This window comes from Ostrea edulis, chromosome 2 (genome assembly GCF_947568905.1).
Source record: "Ostrea edulis chromosome 2, xbOstEdul1.1, whole genome shotgun sequence".
Classification (NCBI taxonomy): Eukaryota; Metazoa; Mollusca; class Bivalvia; order Ostreida; family Ostreidae; genus Ostrea; species Ostrea edulis.
In genome coordinates this window covers 100,119,864-100,139,520 of record NC_079165.1, presented here as the reverse complement: position 1 = coordinate 100,139,520, position 19,657 = coordinate 100,119,864, and the positions used below count along the sequence as shown (strand labels likewise).

The following is a 19,657-nucleotide window of genomic DNA, read 5'->3' as shown; positions in this document are numbered from 1 at the left end:
TATATCTAGTGAATGCAAAATTGCCGCCTTTAAGTATTGGCGGATGGTTCCCATGACTGAGTCCTGGGATCCATTTGACATAATTTTGATTAAAATATTGTCTCCGGTGTGTACTGTCTTTTCCAGGCTCATCGGATAAAGATAATATTTTATTTCATAATTGTGTATTTTACATCTGATATATGCTGCCATATTGTATGTTCGGCGCATTATATGTATCTATATACATGTTGCATATCTTATCTGATGCACATGTATCATATTTGTCCACAGCTCTGTCAGAATCTGTTATATTGCAATTTTGATTAAACGGCCATGACAATATCGCCAAACAAATACAATTTTATTTTTATCACAAATAATTCGGTCGGAAATATGTATCAAACTTTGTCTGTTGTCTGTCTACCCTGTAATTTGCTAATTATTTAGAACTTAGGTCCTGAAATAATTGTGTATTGAAACCGGTTTGAGAATTTTGAATGGTAGGCATATTGGTAAATTGGCCAATGACTTTACATATTGTGGTGTTAACGGTTGCAGTGTTATTGATTACGTTTTATCTACAGTTGACATCTTTCAGTATTTTCACAAATCTATTGTTGGAAGTTTCAATACTTACTCAGATCACGCACCAGTACATATTGAAATGAAACTAACTGTAAATGTGTCTGATGATAGAAAAGACAAAACTGTATTATAACAATGATCATTCTCATTACCGTTAGAATGAGGAATTTACTGAAGATAGTAAATTATTTTTAGAACAGAATGTACATTTACTTCAAAAATTGTGTAAAGTCTTTTGTTGAAAACTTAGCTACTTTGATGTCTGATTTTCACAAGGTACCTATTTTTTACGATAATGATAAATATAAGAAACAAAGAAGTGTTGAACCAAAACAAAGTCAACCTTGGTTTGATCGTGAATGTAGCGTCTTTATGCTATTTATCGTAAAGCGCTGTTTGATTTCAACAAAGACAAATCTGTTGATAATCACTGTTTTTTAACTTCAAGCAAAAGAAAATATAATATTCATGAACAGAGATGTAAAAGAAAATATTTGTATGAAGAGGGCAATATGCTAGAAAGTATTAGGAAGGCAAATCCAAAATTGTATTTCTCAAAATTCGCAAAAAGGAAAACAAACAAAGTAAATGTTTCACTTGAGGATTTACATGAGCATTTTAAATCTTTGGCTTCTGATGTAAACCTCACCCATGAAGATAGTTTAAATAATGAAGATGATGTTATTTTTGAAGAATTAGAAGAGGAAATTAGTTTAGAAGAAATTGAGGATGCTATCAAAAGTTTAAAGACGGGTAAAAGTCACGGAAAGGATTGTATTATAAATGAGTATTTTATTGTGTTTAAAGACATTCTGTTACCGTTTTACATACCATATCTAATGCAATGTTTTCCACCGGATATTTTCATAACATATCATGCACATCGCTTATTATTCCTATATACAAAAAGGGAAGTACTACTGACCCAGCGAATTACAGAGGGATTAGTTTGGTGAGCTGTTTAACTAAACTATTTACTTCAATTTTGAATAAACAACTTATGGTTTGGGTGGAACATAATGATGTCATCTCTGACGCACAATTCGGTTTTAGACCTTCTTTAGGAACTGTTGATGCCATTTTTGCCTTGCAAACTGTAATTGATAAATATCTTTCTAAGAAAAAGAGACTCTACTGCTGTTTTATAGATTTTAAACGGGCGTTTAATTCGGTAGACAGAGCTAAATTGTGGAACAAAATTTCTATGCTAGGTATTAGAGGCAAACCTCTTAAGATTCTTCGATCATTGTACAATAATATTAAGTCATGTGTTCTATTAAAGGGAAATTTATCAGATTTCTTTGTAAATAATATTGGCGTTTTACAAGGGGAGACAATTTCTCCCATACTTTTTTCTTTGTACGTAAACGACTGTGAGAATGAATTTTTGCTTAAGGGCAATGCTCCTATCGAGCTACAAGAATTATCTTTATTTCTATCAATATATGCAGATGATATGGTTATATTAGCTGAATCGGCCTCTGGCTTGCAACTTATGCTGAATTCATTCGAAATTTACACTAAAAAAATGGTTCTTAACGGTTAATGTTGAAAAAACAAAAGTATTGGTTTTAAGAAACGGAGGTATTTTACGATCAGACGATAAATGTCTCTATGACAATGAACAAATTGAAGTAGTAAATAAATTTTGTTATCTTGGATTATTGTTGAATTTCAATGGAAAATTTTATGTCGCACAAAAACAGTTATCATTACAATGTAAGAAAGCTTTATTTTCACTAAAAAGAAAATGTTCTAATATGAACTTGAATTTCACAACACTAATATTCTTATTTGATACATATGTAGGAAGCATTGCAAATTATGGATGTGAAGTGTGGGGTGCTCATTCAGCTCCTGATATCGAAAAAGTTCACATGAATTTTTGTAAAGCATACTGGGTGTGAAAAGTTCTACTCCTAATGTAATGATTTATTGTGAATTGGGTAGATTACCATTGCAATGTGTGAGAAAATTACGAATTTTAAAATATTGGTTAAAGCTTTTATCAACAAAAAATTGTATCTTGAAATCATGTTATGACTATATGTATGATGAAATGAGTAGTAAACAAAACTGTAAAAATTGGGTAGTAAATGTTAAAAGTATTTTGTCAAATGTTGGATTGATGAACCTATGGTTAAATCAATGTACTTTGAAGCCACAATACATGTTTGCAGTTGCTAAGCAACGTATTTTTGATAATTGTAAACAAACAATACTTTCTGAAATCAACTCTTCTTCAAAATGTAGAATTTATAAACATTTGATTGACCATTTTACTTTGCAATCCTACCTAACCAAAAGAATTCCTATGCAGTATAAAAAGTTTATATGTAAGTTAAGATTATCGTCTCACTGGTTAGTTATTGAAACCGGTAGATACAAAAAGTGTTCCTTTAGAAAGACGTTTGTGTCCTTTATGTACCGTAGATGTAGAAGATGAGTTTCATTTTTTCTTTAGGTGTACCTATTACAGTCATTTAAGAATCAAATTTTTGAAAAAGTATTATTATATCAGACCCTCTGTCTTTAAATTAATTCAACTTTTATCGACACAGAATGTAAAGGAATTATGTAACTTGGGTAAATTTATTAAGAGTTCCTCTGGAATTAGAAATACCAATGTATAAGCACAACTTCTATTCTTTCTTGACCTTTATATTATTTTAGATTTATTACATTGTATACTATGTCTATAAGCTGTATTTGCTTTTGACTAATAAACAACAACAACAACAACATTTGTTGGGGGAAAAACTGAATCCAAATCAAAGCATTAATACTGCACCATACAGAAAACGCTATTCCACATTTGATTTACACCACGAACCATCGGAGGTTTCTCATTCACATCAGTTAATATATCAATGGGAATGCTTATTGTTGGATGTTGCGAACATATATGCAGTGTCATTTGGTAGCCTAGGTACTCCAGGCATCAGTGTAATTATGTGAGTGTTAAAAACCGCTTCATGTCTGATATACATGCTGCTGCCTGTGAAACAAATTCTGATGATGATTTTGATTAAAGATTCTTCTTTGAAGTATGATCTATGTATTTGTTTTTAATTCTAAATATTTTGTACAGCTTTTTAGTACGGTACTGTATCTATTGTAAATACGGGTACCATCAATGCGGATTTTAAACTCCCGATTCGCGACCGGTGCCCAATCTTGAATAGATTGATTGTTCGGCAAGTTCACCTTTTTTCTTTCATCAAACTGTTACTATGGTTAAAACATAAATAACCATATTCCCAATAGTTTCAACACAGTATAGCTCAGTGTTTGGATAATATGATGTTAGCCGTTATTTTACAGTATGCTGCCAAAAACTCCCACCTTCACAACTGAAAGTTGGAATATGTCTGAAATCTTCGACTGTTTTCTCCCAGCTAATTCTAACGATTTACTTTTCTATTTCATTTTTTGTTGCACGCTGTAATTTTATATTATTCTTTTGACACTTGTCTGTAATTATGCATTCTCCGTTTAAAGACACCACTGATATATAAGACTAAAAAGTAATGATTTTAACTATAGGGAAGCACTCTTCCACTTCGTAAACAATATCGCTAGGACACAAAGCTATTGGGCTGAACTAAATTTAACTAGTGCTGTGATAAATACTTATGGAATATGCGGATTTTATTATTTTGGATTTCACTTAAAATCTTGTTTACTTTATTTTTGTACAATGCAGGTAAACATACAAACCTGAATAAGGAATTCGACAATTTGTTGATACTTTTTATAGTAACATTGGTTATCGTGATTCATAGAAATATCGAGAGCCGTAGAAAAATTGAAATATATTTGTGCTTTAACAAAGCTAATTCATTATTATGATTTGCCATATAAATGATTTAAATGTCTACAATGTTTGCTTCTTTAAAATTTTGTTAAATTGAGTATGTTGCTAAAATCATTTACTTTGGGGGGGGGGCGGGGGGGGGCAAATGAATTCTTTTTTATTCATGTCTGTTTTGCAATTATTAACACCGTTTTATGAACACTACTTAACAAACAAAAGATGGCGCCTGCACGCTTCCGGACGCTCTGCGAGGTTCTTGGATCAGCAGCTACTTTGGAGAAACAGAATTTACAGACTCCATTATGTACTTATCCGAGTACGATATTACTGCAGACGACACTTCAAGCGGTACACCCTCAAATTTGACATGTGATTTCACTTCAGGGAGCTACTATGTTTTAAGGTAAAGTGTGTGCCAGTGGGGGTGGGGCATATATTTAAATATTGTTTATCATTATATATATTTTTCTGCTTTATATTAAATATTTCTTCACTTAGGGTAGTTATGTTCATTTAGGAGTTCAATGAGAGGACAATCTAAATTTATTTACACATTGAACTGGAATTGGTTTTGTTAAATAGAGTTGCAATTCCGACCCATGGTAAATATACCTATACATACAATACTTCGATGAATTATTGGAAAAAAAACCCCACTAATCATACTTTGTAAAAACGTTAACCTTTGTCTTGTATGTATTTTGTATTGCTTATGGGATTTATGAGATTGATCACTGTTCGTTATATTATATTTACCTTTCTTGTAATAACACCAAATTTTCAGTAACAGTGTTTTCGTACCAAACATACCCTAATCCATCAGAAAACAACATACCCCTTACAGAAAATAATCAACATTTGGTATTTGGTTCCAGAAGACAATGTTTACACATTTCAGAATATATACAGGGTGTCCCAGAATATCTGACACCATTTCCAAACGATATATATCATTGCACAATAATTGACCAAAAGTTGTAAACTGTAGCTCAAATAAAAGGTGGATTCATAAAAAAACAAACCATGTTCTGCTGAAAACTTCGGGGAAATATGCGCTTTCTTGTGCATTATCATGTCTCAAAATTGTATCAAATTTATCAAACTGAATTTCATGCATGATGAGTTTGTCAAGGGAACATGGCTCTTCTGTTATAAAACTGTACTACGAAACACAGTACCCATTGACTGTGATAAGAATGATGACAAAACAATACACTGAGGGGAAACAACTCAGCAAGCAACATATTTTTCGAATAGTCAGAAGATTTGAGAAATCGGGATCCGTACAAGACAACAGATATTTCAACAGAACGAGGATCAACACGATACGGGAGGTGAGACGAATGATAGAAGAAACTCCTCAAAGATAGTGTCAAATAATGTGAGCGACAGATTTACATGCAGTAGATCAAGCGTGCATTGAATCTCAAGATTTGATCTCGATTTACAACCATATACTTTGATTTAAAGTGTTGAAAAGTCATACGTTTTGTTGATTTAGGAAAGTTTTACGATTTCAAATTTGATAAAAATTCTTTAGAATTTTTTATTCCACATTTGATTTACCCCACTTCTGGCGTATGTTGTGGCACAGTATGTTTGAAGTTTCTCCTTCACAGCTATTAATATTTTCGTAGGGAGCAGATATAGGGGCTTGGTAGAACATTAACTCGATCCTGCATTGTATCTTTCTTTGAAAGGGTTTTAGTGTAGTTTAGGAATCCAGTATAGGTACGGTAATTCATATTCATCCATCCCATTGACTGGGATATTAATTAAATGTGTCTAAAACTGAAGCACGATTTTGAAGAATTTCATCTTTTGAAAGGGCAGTAATTGGAGTATAAGTACGATTACCGAATGTGGAATCAATGCCAAGTACGTTCAAAATACAGTTATAATAATGAGCCGACTTTGTTACAAGCTTTGTCAGCTGGAATCAAAACATATTCCTCATGTAACCTATCTAATTCTTTAATCACTTGTGGTTCACTAAACACAGAAGAAGAGATGGTACATACTTTTGTACTGATACAGAATTTTAATATTCCTCTTATACTTTTAATCCATTCTGACAAGGTGCCAAGTTCTTCACATTAGCCCATTGTCTGGCATGATCTTCGACAGAATTCATAACAAAGATGAAGTTCTATCGCCAATTGAAAGATCGAGGTTCTCTGAATTTAGGAGCTTTTAAAATAAGTGATTTCAGGTCCTCATTTTCAACTATATCCACACCACCAGTAATGACGTATCCAGCTGGACTATAGTTGAAAGAAAACGAAAAACAAGAACACGTAGGTGGATTAAGTATAAGGTGGTCTATATCTAGGCACTGCAAAGTTTGTAATTAAAAAGTTTGGATGCAATAGTAGAAGTATATTTGTAGAAAATACAGGATGTACACTTGAACTTGAAATATGCTGGGATACAAGACTCAACTTTTTTATGACGAAGAATGTTGCTGATGTTGACGGCATCTATACCTTTGTTAGTAAATTTGAGTTTAAGGAACTGGCGACATGATTCGGAAGGAATATCATCTATGATCCGCGGTAGTTTAAAGAGCCTGTGATGGACGACATCCATAATCATAGAGTTCAGTCTGTATTTTGGTGTTGAAAAATCAATGTATGGACTAGCTTTGTCTTGTTCAAATAACGTATACAAAACTCTCAATGGAACAGAGTAAAGTTTTGTGCGAATATGATGTGGACCTAATTGTCTGTTGACGTAAGGTAAAATTGAATCAAGTGTGACATCATGCATATTTGATCTTTTATATGAACGATGTCCATGACGTTTACGTCTTTGTGTATTTGGAAAAAGTCCTAACACGTACACGTCATCTCCTTGAGGACTGCTCAAATTCCCCACATTGTATACATTATCATTGCATCCATATGGAAATCCATATGGAAATCCAGTGCATTGAGTCCTGATCCAGTGATCTTCTCGTTGACTATGAAAAAGGGTTGGATTGTTTGTATGATGGTAAGTTTTTTCTAGAATCATGATCTTCATGGATAAGGTGGATGGTCAGGGTAATTAAAATAAGTGTAAAGAAGTTGGTTACCACCATTATTTATTTGAAATCTGTGCCCCGATATTGCAAACCCACTTCACAGTTTAGACGTGTCGGTGAACTGGCAAAAGGCTCAAGTAACTCCAACTTAGGAGATAGTTTATCTGGGAGCTCACTTCAATGTGACAGAAGGAGCAATATTTCCCTTAGAAGAAAGGTTTCAGAATTTTTCAGAAGAAATTGCCCAGATTCCGAGTGTAACTCGAATATAAGCTCACAAATTTCACAGGCCCCTGGGATTAATGACAGCATGATTAGATTTAATTCCATTGGCCCGCGTACATATGCGACCTGTCCAGTTTTATTTCCTGTATTTATGACAAGCACAAAGAGACAATTTGCTGGTCATAATTCCTATCAATCGGACATTTGTCGTTCATTTAGAATGTTGAACCAACAGAATGAATGCATTCAAAGGAGTTCTTTACCAGGAAGAGCCAGCGGTACTTTGGACAGATGCATCATAAATGAGATGGGGACAAGTGGCATGGAAGTAGAGTGTTTCTGAGCAGAGCCATCACATAAGCTGGCGAGAGATGGAGGCTGTAATATTGAACCTAATACAGTTTTAACCCCAGGTCAGAGGCAAACGTGTCCTCCTCAGATGCGACAATTCAATAGTCGTTTCATACACCAACAAGGAGGACGGCACCTGATGAATGCTGCTCATACACCAACAAGGAGGACGGCACCTGATGAATGCTGCTCATACACCAACAAGGAGGACGGCACCTGGTGAATGCTGCTCATACACCAACAAGGAGGACGGCACCTGGTGAATGCTGCTACGTCTGTTGACTTGGAAGATTTTTAAATGGCAAGGAGTCACAGTATTGTCCTCAGTGCAGTCCACATACCAGGATCTTTCCAGGGGTCGATCAGACATTCGGCTGGATGGAGCCTGAATCAGGATATAGTGAGATGCATTTTTCACGCATTCGATTCCCCGAATTTAGATGTCTTTGCAACTCGAAGGAACAGGAAGCTTCAGGCGTATTACTTTTCATTTCCAATGGAGGGGCCTTTGGAACAGATGCATTGGGTGTAAGTTGGACAGGAATGTATGCATACATATGCATTCTCCCGCCAGTTCTGCTCCACTTAGTTATGACGAAAGTAACTCAGTACAATGCTATTGTCAGCTTCATTTGCTCTGGAACTTCTCATATGCCATCAAAGAAAAATACCAGTAATGTCAAAATTGATAACGTAGAAAAGAGGTCAAGTTGTTCATCCAGACCCAGAAAGCAACATGGATAAGATCAGAAGAGCATCAAGCAAGAGTTTATGAGGCTAGACAGAAACATTTTATATAAAGCACAGAAATAGCACTGAACTATTAAATGTACATAATGCAATTTGTATGTTGTATGATCCTCTTAAATGTACGTTAAATAACTATATCCCATTTCCATTCTCAATGACCGTGTAGTGTGTGACAGAGTGGCGAGAATTCTATCGTCGTCGAAAGCAAGTTTTATGACTTGCCTAGATGGTCGAGCGCGCTGTTTTCACGCTGTTAGGAGGTTTGGTTCCGCAGTCAAGAAACACAAAACTCAAATAATTAAGATTTCACTGTTAGCGCTTTCGGCTTTAATGCCTCTTTAGACAGTTATGAAAAACCCCTGAGACAGTTATTTTTATAACTGTCTGAAGAGGCATTAAAGGGACTGGTTCACGATTTTTGAGAAAAATATTTTTCATTTTGATGTTAAACATTAAAAATATAACTCATTCAATGTTGACGGCTAAAATTTTGACCTTCTAAATGCAAGAATAAAAGGAATATTTTAGCCTTAAATCTGTGTTGTGTAAACAAAGACTCGAGTCTGTTTATGTAAACAAACAAACCAGTGAAATATTAATTTTGTAATATAAAGCATCATAATTTTGCATATTCACAAATTTTAACTTTTAGATGTCACATTTTACCCAACGAATGCTTGAAATGTGAAAGATACATGTATGATAAACTTGGATGGATATCCATTTCTTTTGAAAAATTCGTAAACAATAACATACCACAATCTTTGTTTACAAAACAAATGATAAACTCTCTAAAATGAGCTTCTATGATAATATATAACATTAATTTTCATGTGAAATCTTTTAAACACCTTAGACAGTAGATTTTGATCATTAAAATTGAAAAACAAAATTTTGGGGGAAATAGTGAATCAGTCCCTTTTAAAGCCGAAAGAGCTAACAGAAGTTGCCCAGAGTTAGGATATAAGATATCGAACGAACCATATATTATTAACTTGCTCATAGTATAGATGGTGATCCATATATAATTAAATTATTCATCATTTTGTTGACGAGCACACCACATTTCATTAAAGTTTTCATTAGATGGCCTTTTTGTTGACAATGAAAATGATTTGTTGTTGTTGAAGGACTACTAACAACTACACGAGTCATTCGTTAGGCGATTATTATTGGTACATCTGTTTGGAGCTGACATCTGTAACAGCATATTCCTACTACTATTACAATTCTAGAGGTTAGTTTTTTTTAGTTTTCTGTTACACTTTTGTTTTAAGTCAATAACTGTACATTGTTATTCACCTGACTTTTTCCTATATAAAACTAATGCAATGTAGAACCAACATTTTAACTGTTAAAATAACTCTCATACTCGTGATCTTTTGACCGGTCAACAATTCACTGGACAATAATCTGGCCTATTGTTATTGGCTACGCAATTCACGTGATTCTCAATCTGCTGTTTTGCTTGCGTTAATGGCGAAGTTCAATGACTGAACTGATGATGAAATACAAAATTTATTGGATGAAACGCAGAGCAGAAACATGGAAAATATAATTATCAGTTGGGGTATTGGGTATATTTTCTTTTAAAGTAGTGGACACGGTGATAAATGTACGCAATGACAATGTTCTATTACAAGTCAACAAAACCATGTGCATCTAGTAAAAACAACCTAACAAGAATGAAGGTGTATAGCAAAACAGTTATAGACTGTGTCCTCGGACAACAACACTGTTTTGTTTGACCATCAACGGACCTGTTGCCCATAGCCTACGACATCGGGTCAAAACAGCTTTTGCCTGAGGACACAGTCCATAATTGTACATTGTCAATCCGAGAAAATCGTTGTCGACCGAAGCCGTTGCTACATTCTATCACATTGAAGGGTGTAGTTTTATCATTCAAATGGTAATATTATTTTTCATCAAATGTTTCTCAACCAATCAGAGTCAACTAATTTACATGAGCATATATTCATATCATAAATTTAAAAATTTGGTTCTTTCAATTGCAGATAAGTAGATAAATTGATTTGATAGTAAAACATTTATTTCATGTATCTCAGGGAAACAGTCAACATATTGTCCCTCGGTGTGGAATATCTCCTGAACTATTGCCCCCGGCCGTTAACCTCATGCAATTGGTTCATGACATCCTCCACACCACCTCGGGCAAATAGTTTTGACTGTTATCCGAGGTATATGAAATAACTGTATATTATCACCGCAATCGTCTGAACAGATTCGCTTGCTTCTGCAAACTTTATATTTGTTGAATAAAAATAATGTTTTCTCATTTTAAACGATATAAAGTAAGTGGAGACAGTTTACGCATTGTAAAACAGTTTATAAACAAAGCGTAAGCTTCCCAACTTAACTTTATGTCGTTTAAAATGAGCGGAAATGACTTTTACTCCTTATAACTTGATTTAGAAAAGACATACTTGTAAATTGCAGTTAATAACGCTGGTTCCGGTCTCTTCACTGTATATACAGAGGTCTGCAGTACAGGACAGGATGCGGAACTTTTCCATGTATTTGTGAAGAAAGGTATTTCATACATCGTCTATATGCTTTTCAATAGCTGTCTGAAAATCTTTTTCATGAAAGTTCTCTGACGATACGATATTTAGTTCGTATGACTTGTAGATTTCGAGTCGGAGGCGCTGTCCTATTGTGCTAAACCACTTTTGGGAGTGTTCACCTACACACACGAATCTACGTCATCTACATGTGGTTTGAACTGGGGTGATTCCTTGCTGGACGTCTGCAACAATAACCGAACAAACATGATCTTTGACCACTCTCTTTGCAGCACCTCAGTGGCGTTTTCCGGTAATTAAGAGATTCAACTAAATTCTTTGCATTCTAATTTGATATAGCCATTATGCTGGTGTACTTTTTAAAACATCTCTTAAGGTTGATCGATCCTTTTTACAAAAATCTTAATAAATTTCACTTTGCGCATGATAGAAATATATCTTTCTGAGGAATCTTATTCACTGGATATAATAAAAAATCTGGTAAGCTATTAATACTGAAAAAGTTTATATTTTCCATAGATAATCAATTATTAATGATTAAAGAAATGTTGTCAAGGGCAATGCAAGGTAAAGATAACGAACAGTGATCAATCTCATAACTCCTACAAGCAATACAAATTAGATAGTTGGGCAAACACGGACCTATACTGGAACTTCCTCTACTGGATGTCTATTATACATTGGTTTCCCTAATATCCACAATTAATCTACACATATTTTTGAATTAGCATTTTTTTTTAAACTGTTGATACTTAAATTTTGTCATTTCAACAAGTTGTTATATATTTTTATTATTTTGTATAACGAAAATGTGGATTTCCTGATGTTGATGTATACTTCTGTTTTTATATATTTGACATCTTTAAAAAGGTGGTAACATATACATTTTATTTGGTTATTAATTAAATTAAACTATACTGAGTGGAAATTAATAAATTTTTTCCACTTATTTTTTTTAGAAATGTATATTTTGTTGGAAGTTTATTCACAGAGCACAATAGAAAATATGGTGAAGTATTTGATACTGAATAAGTTTATATTTTCTAAAAATAATCAATTATCTACATGTATATTTAAAAAAGGGCGATGACTCTTATGTTGGTATTTTCTCTATTGCAGTTTTATTACACAATGATTTCCATGCTATCCATAATCAATTTTTATATACTTATAAAGTAGCAATGTGTTTGAACTGTTAAAATTAAAATTCCATCACTTTAACTTATAAGTTTTTATGCATTTTCATTATGTTGTGTAACCAAAATATGCGATTTTCTTATGTTGACACAAACCCTTGCTTACGTGTATGCATGTCTGACATCTTTATAAAAGGTGGCAACATATATATATATATATATATTGATTTCTGATTACATTAAACTATAGCAAGTGAAAATTGATACAGTTTTCAACTTTGAACCATAATAGTGCGAGTATGGAGTTACTTTAAAGAAGTAGTTGCACCGGTAATTGTTTTGCAAATTAAAGCAAAAGAACTGACAGACAAGACAGAACACTATGTTTATCACATAATATTACCAATAAACATTAAACAAGTTATGTTTGTTTAGTACTTTGTACACAAATACTTTTCAAAGCAAAATTATTCATACACAAAGTGTTTCAGAAACCACACAACCATTTCTGCTTATGAAAAATAACTAAAAAGCCTAATTTGGACATATTTTGTACCAATTGTCAGAAAACCACTATAATAAAATTAAGTTAAATTAGCATGCAGTTAATTATGACTTCATGTATAGCATCAATGAAAAGCTGCAAAATTTTAATTTTCAACATGTAAAAATGTTTTGAAAGTTGTTTTCTCGATGAAATATCACTCAGCTAGAATTTATGATACCAACAAAAAGCTTAGTGTTTATCAGATGTTGCTACATGACTTAGTGTTTATTAGATGCCGTGACGTGATTCAGTGTTTATTAGATGCCGTGACGTGATTTAGTGTTTATTAGATGCCGTGACGTGATTCAGTGTTTATTAGATGCCGTGACGTGATTCAGTGTTTATTAGATGCCGTGACGTGATTCAGTGTTTATTAGATGCCGTGACGTGATTTAGTGTTTATTAGATGCCGTGACGTGATTCAGTGTTTATTAGATGCCGTGACGTGATTCAGTGTTTATTAGATGCCGTGACGTGATTCAGTGTTTATTAGATGCCGTGACGTGATTCAGTGTTTATTAGATGCCGTGACGTGATTCAGTGTTTATTAGATGCCGTGACGTGATTCAGTGTTTATTAGATGCCGTGACGTGATTCAGTGTTTATTAGATGCCGTGACGTGATTCAGTGTTTATTAGATGCCGTGACGTGATTCAGTGTTTATTAGATGTCGTGACGTGATTTAGTGTTTATTAGATGCCGTGACGTGATTCAGTGTTTATTAGATGCCGTGACGTGATTCAGTGTTTATTAGATGTCGTGACGTGATTTGGTGTTTATTAGATGCCGTGACGTGATTCAGTGTTTATTAGATGTCGTGACGTGATTTAGTGTTTATTAGCTGTCGTGACGTGATCTAGTGTTTATTAGATGTCGTGACGTGATTTAGTGTTTATCAGATGTCACGACATGACTTAGTGTTTATCAGATGTTGTGACATGACTTAGTGTTTATCAGATGTCGTGACATGACTTAGTGTTTATCAGATGTCGTGACATGACTTAGTGTTTATCAGATGTCGTGACATGACTTAGTGTTTATCAGATGTCATGCCATGACTTAGTGTTTATAAGATGTTGTGACATGATTTAGTATTTATCCGATGTCATGACATGACTTAGTATTTATCAGATGTCATGACATGATTTAGTGTTTATCCGATGTCATGACATGACTTAGTGTTTATCCGATGTCATGACATGACATAGTGTTTATCAGATGTCATGAAATGACTTAGTGTTTATCCGATGTCAAGACATGACTTAGTGTTTATCAGGTGTCGTGACATTAATTAGCTCTTAGGAGATCCTACATATATATTTCACGAATTCAAAAGTCAACAAATCTGTATTTGAGATATTGAGTTTGACTACTTTCTGGAAACCCGTCGTATTCATTGCCCATCAGTTCATAAAGTTTCTAGTAACTCAGCAGTTATAATTTGATACTTGTCATTTAACTTTTAAATGCAGATGGTGGACACTTGGGTTGTGTGGCTACTCTCAGCAACGGAAGTACTTACTATCAGAGTGTCATCAATTTCGACCAAACCCTCAACACGAACCCACGGACCTACAGATTCACCTGTTTTGTAGGTGGATCAATGCTTAATTTCAAATTTTTATTCATCACTGTTAAAGAACTTTCAACCCATGTCAACTATAATATTCCTGCTATAACAGACGACAAACGAATTGCAGGTAATTGATTTTGATGGAGAGAATGTTACAGTCTCAGAAAAGGGAGAGAACTGCGTGCAAGGACAAACTTCTACTACCAAGCCATCCGCCCCGGGGAGTCTGCTCTACCTTGTTCCTAACAGTAAGAACCATAACTGACACACACATCCATTGTGTACATTGCTATGGTTATTGAATAATCCGTAATTCGACAATATTTTTGTATACAGTGTATACGTCAGCTAGGAATAACCTCCTGTGTGAACTGTAGCCGTCGTAATGTACTATTTTCATTTTCAAAATATAATTGTACATATCCCCCACTTTTCATCTATATCTAATTTCTCTGGTGTAGCATTCCTCCTTAACTTATGTTGAACGTCGTAGTTGAACCTACGAGTTGTGAAACGAGCGACTTAACCATTGCGGCCGGTTAAATTGCAATATGCAGATATTCATTTCTGGAATAGAAGAGAACCCATCAAAATATCAATGTATATTAAACTATTGATTTACATGTGCAATATGCAGAAACTTTTAATTTACTGGGAAGTTTTAAGTAAGAAATGTTGTTACATATGTATGTGTATTTATACAGTGATTTCAAACTTTATAACCTTACACCTTATTGCAATATATTTCTTTTACTAAGTAACATGATTGTATTTTTCAGCAACCTGTTGTAAGTATATCACTATGGTCATTTTTATACTTTAAATGTGCAGCTTTTCAACATAAGGGGAATAAATATGGAATAAATGATCAAGATATAAACAAATAAATAACAAGAAAACATGACTAAATGACTAAGTACTAAAATGTTTACTTAAAATATTAAGATACGAGTAGACTAAAAAATAAAAGAATTATGATTTTTATACACTTGTATACAATAATGATTTGACCTTAACTCGCAGATATAGAAACTCCAACTTCTGCAAGTGTCGAGTCCGACAACACAGCGGCTATAGTAGCTGGCGTCGTAGTCTCTCTATTGGTTATAGCAGCCATAATCGGCGCTGTACTGGGTTATAGATGTTACAAGAAAAAACAAGAAGACAAAGTTTTCAAAAGTAAGGAAGAATCATGCTATTTCAGTAGCACTAACACATGTGGATGATGGCATGTAATTCAATTGATGTATGTATCAACTGTCATTTGTAGAAAGAAACATTGGTCCTCTTGTTTCTGTTGGAATGGCCGGTAGTCTGAAGACGATGCCAGGACCTTTGACTTCAGAAAACAAGTCGAACAATAGCATCAACAGCAATAACAACAACAACAACGAAAACAAGTCTAAAAATAGCGACAAACCACACTCACTATCAGAATTACCGCTGAATATTGCCAGTGAATTGCAGGATGTGGAGGCTGAGAACCAAGAACCTGGGGTACCAACTACTAATAACGCAGAGCCCACAAAAACGACAAATATATCGAATGGCACAATAACCGTAATCGATCTTAGCAGAAGCGATGATGATATCACCGTTACTTCAAGCCAACCAAACGGAATCATTGCGAAACATAAAGTAGTTAATGACGTAATAATGGAAGAAGTGAACGAAACTGTTAGAACCGAAGATGTTAAACCCGAGAAAAAGGTTACCTTTCCGGATGAGGTTTCATCGGATAAGGCTGCACCGCCAGAGGGATTAGGAAAACGAGAAAACACAATGCTTCCATTGAGCGAGACTAAACCAACATCTAGTGACACCCCATTCAGTAAAATCAAAGCAACATCTGATGACGTCAAAGCAACATCTGATGTTGTCAAACCATCATCTGGTAACACCAATCCAGACTTGTCAAATTTTGGGAAGGACAAAACTGGTATGAACTCGAGAAAGTCCGATGAAATTAAGTCAGACGATATTGACAGATCTCATGATACTCTGTTTGGCAAGAATGGCGTCCTTGTTGAGGAACCTCCTGATCAAGCCAACATGTTGGGTCCTCGCGACCACACTCTAACTGAAATCATTATATAGAATTTCGATTTTATTATTAACACTAGAGAATATAAACTCATTCTATTGACATTACATAGTATCTAAAACTAAATTCTTGACATTTCACTCTTGTGGTCTATGTACATGAAATGTATTTATGACTTATCACAATTCTAAAAAAAAAACCAAAGTAAATAAATTTGTTGTGTTCGTATTTGTTATGTTAAAATGCATATAATTTGAGCAAAAGGGTGTCTGACGTTTATGGAATGAAAATGTCAATAGAAAGAGAAATTCATTCTTACTTACAACATGAGATGCTTACTCCTCCTGTGCACCTGATCCCACCTCTGGTATATCCAGGGGACGTGTTTGCTCAACTCTTAATTTTGAACTCCTTGTAGAAGTTATGAGCTTAATCACTGTTCGTTATTTCCGAATTTTCATTCTCTTTATAGGCGTCAATGCCTTCATAAAAAGTGAACCAACAGAGAGGTATAATATACAGCTCAGTGTAGACCGGTCCATGGACAAAGAACAGCTTTCGAAACATTCAGAGGGAGACAAAACTATTGTGACATTTCAAAATCCAGGGAATGCAACACAGAAACCGAAAGAATCTTTAACCATATATAAAGATATACCTCGAAGAGAGGCATTGAGCAATCTGATGTCCATCGCGTCCTCTAATCCTTATGCTCGTGTATTGGTGCGACCTGCAGAAAAATCCGATTCATAGTCGTCCATTGCTTTTCTGACAGTTGGAAACTAAATATCCATTGGTCTTAAACCTTCGTATTGCCGACCATTAATATAACAGTTGTACTAGACTTCTTTTTCATTGATTCAAACATATAATTTGGCGAATTTATCAATATTGTAAACTGATTTCGTTTCTATGAACAGTGTGGAGGATCCTAAAGGATTGCATTATTATTATTATATACATCACCCAACATGAACATCGTCCGTTTCCAATGCCTAAGAAAACTAGAAAGGTGATTTAGATAAATAGTTTAGTCTGGCCATCTGATGCTTTTATCAAGGACACGGAACTGAAATATGTTGATACACAACAAAGAATATTTTACACTATACTTATTGGTGACATTTCGTTTTATTTGTTTGCTTTATGTCCTTTCAAACTTTTGGTTCTGATATTGAGACGCCCTCAGTTGTGAGACCTGTGCTTAGCGCACAGGACCGTAGCAGGTTTTTTTTTATAGTGCCAACGCCTGCCGCGACCCCCGTTTTTAAGATCATATGCAAAATAGTCGTAATTCTCACTTCTAAATGCCGAGAGTTTGGCAAAGAAGCCATTTCTATCTATGATTATATTTTATGTCTAAGGGATCATGACACTAACTAGTGGAGTTCGAATTCATGACCTTCCGGTTACGAAGGGAACGATCTATCTATTGAGCTACCACGATCTGCGATTTGGTGACCTTGTATACCATACTAATGGTATAAGTTCGGAGCGCTGAACATATTTCATGCCACAAAACCTTGCTATATTCGATTGATTGATTGAATGTTTTACGTCCCATTGAGAATTTTTCACTCATATTGAGAAGTCACCAGCTGTAGGTGAGACCTGTACTTAGCGCTCAGGGCCGTCGCAGTGAGGATTCTTTAACATGCCAACGCCTGCCGCAACACGGGACTGTTTTAAGGTCATATGCAAAAGACCCGTGATTCTCACTTCTAAATGCCGAACGTAACTTGGCGGCGGAGTGATCACTACCTATGTTAACGTCTTCGATTTAACGCGGCCATGGCACGAGCGGGGTTCGAACTCAAGACCCTGGTTAGGAAGCGAACTCCCTACCACTGAGCTACCGCAACCGATCCTGGTTATTTGAAATTTTATAAAACACAATACTTTTGTAGATATAACTTTCCATATTCATGTAGCAATATTCCGTTAACACCTGTATATGGTGTTTATATGTCTCTTAACTGATCGGATATGTAAGAGCTTATTCTGAATATGATCAGTTTTTAAATTGAGACATGCTACTGACAAGCAAGTTGATGTTACAGAGGTTTCAATATTCTCGTTTAAAGTCAGCATTGCGCAAATTCTATTTTCGTTAAACGATCTAGTTTGCCAATACCTGTCATTCAGTCAAATGTTGTCTGACGTGTTTCACACCAATTGTTGGGTCGTTCTTTACACACTGAATTAAACTACGGATTACTCCGTTTACCCGAACAAGATATAGGGCTCACGGCGGGTGTGGCCGGTCAACAGGGGTGCTTACTCATCCTAGGCACCTGATTTCAATTTTGCTATGTCCAGGTGTCTGTGTTTGCCCAACTTTTAATTTTGTATTCCTTAGATAGGAGTTGTGAGATTGATCACTGTTCGTTATCTTTTACACCTTTTGATACACAAGTATTGCTTCTGCTATTTTATCAAGAGCCAAGATCAACTACATGTATGTACTTAAAGGATGAAATATTTTGAATAATCCACAAAACTTTGGAATTCTCTGTCACAAACATTGGGAAGCATTACTACCTGTAACCAGTTTGGATCATTAGCAGTTGGTAAGGAGATTGTTGTTTTTGTTGATCATTCATGTCTTTGACCAAGAGTTTAGTGCTATGGCATGTACCTTGCGATGGTATTAGATATATGTATATTATATTGTGATATTCCACCTGTACCGTTTTATATGCTGTGTTCTTTATATTTAGGATCCCGTGGGGATCCGAGTTAGAATAGGTCCTCAGTATCCCATGCTTGTCGTAAGAGGCGACTAAATTGGGCGGTCCTTCGGATTAGACCGTAAAAACCGAGCAGGTATGGTACTATAAATATCCCTCCCTGCTCAAAGGCCATAAGAGCCGATCATAAGTCTAAATTTTGCAGCCCTTCCCCGGCAATGGTGACGTCTCCATATGAGTGAAATAATCTCGAGAGGGACGTTAAACAATATTCAATCAATCTTTATATATAGGTATGTAATGTATCGTAGCCGGAAAACAGCGCGCGGGATCAATTGTTTTTATTGTTACAAAATAAAGATTATATCTCTATCTAAACCTAGCAA

At 34.9% G+C, this 19,657-nt stretch overlaps 1 protein-coding gene across 1 annotated transcript; it reads left to right on the top strand.

Moving 5' to 3' along the window:
* The first annotated feature begins 4,140 nt into the window (after positions 1 to 4,140).
* LOC125680187 (uncharacterized) lies at positions 4,141 to 19,266 on the top strand. The gene is made up of 11 exons (XM_056153552.1): positions 4,141 to 4,273; positions 4,604 to 4,787; positions 9,866 to 9,972; positions 11,196 to 11,288; positions 11,388 to 11,573; positions 14,437 to 14,555; positions 14,665 to 14,785; positions 15,317 to 15,325; positions 15,561 to 15,716; positions 15,808 to 16,623; positions 17,054 to 19,266. Exons 1-11 carry the CDS (start codon positions 4,210 to 4,212, stop codon positions 17,332 to 17,334), a joined length of 2,136 nt encoding a protein of 711 aa, XP_056009527.1. The 5' UTR covers positions 4,141 to 4,209; the 3' UTR covers positions 17,335 to 19,266.
* Positions 19,267 to 19,657: the final 391 nt, after the last annotated feature.

Excerpts from the sequence above, each read along its gene's own strand:
- LOC125680187 (XM_056153552.1), top strand. The coding sequence starts at position 4,210 with ATGCGGATTTTATTATTTTGGATTTCACTTAAAATCTTGTTTACTTTA. Across the intron at positions 14,556-14,664 it reads CCTACAGATTCACCTGTTTT|GTAATTGATTTTGATGGAGA; the intron begins GTAGGTGGATCA and ends AACGAATTGCAG. Across the intron at positions 16,624-17,053 it reads CGACCACACTCTAACTGAAA|GCGTCAATGCCTTCATAAAA; the intron begins TCATTATATAGA and ends TTCTCTTTATAG.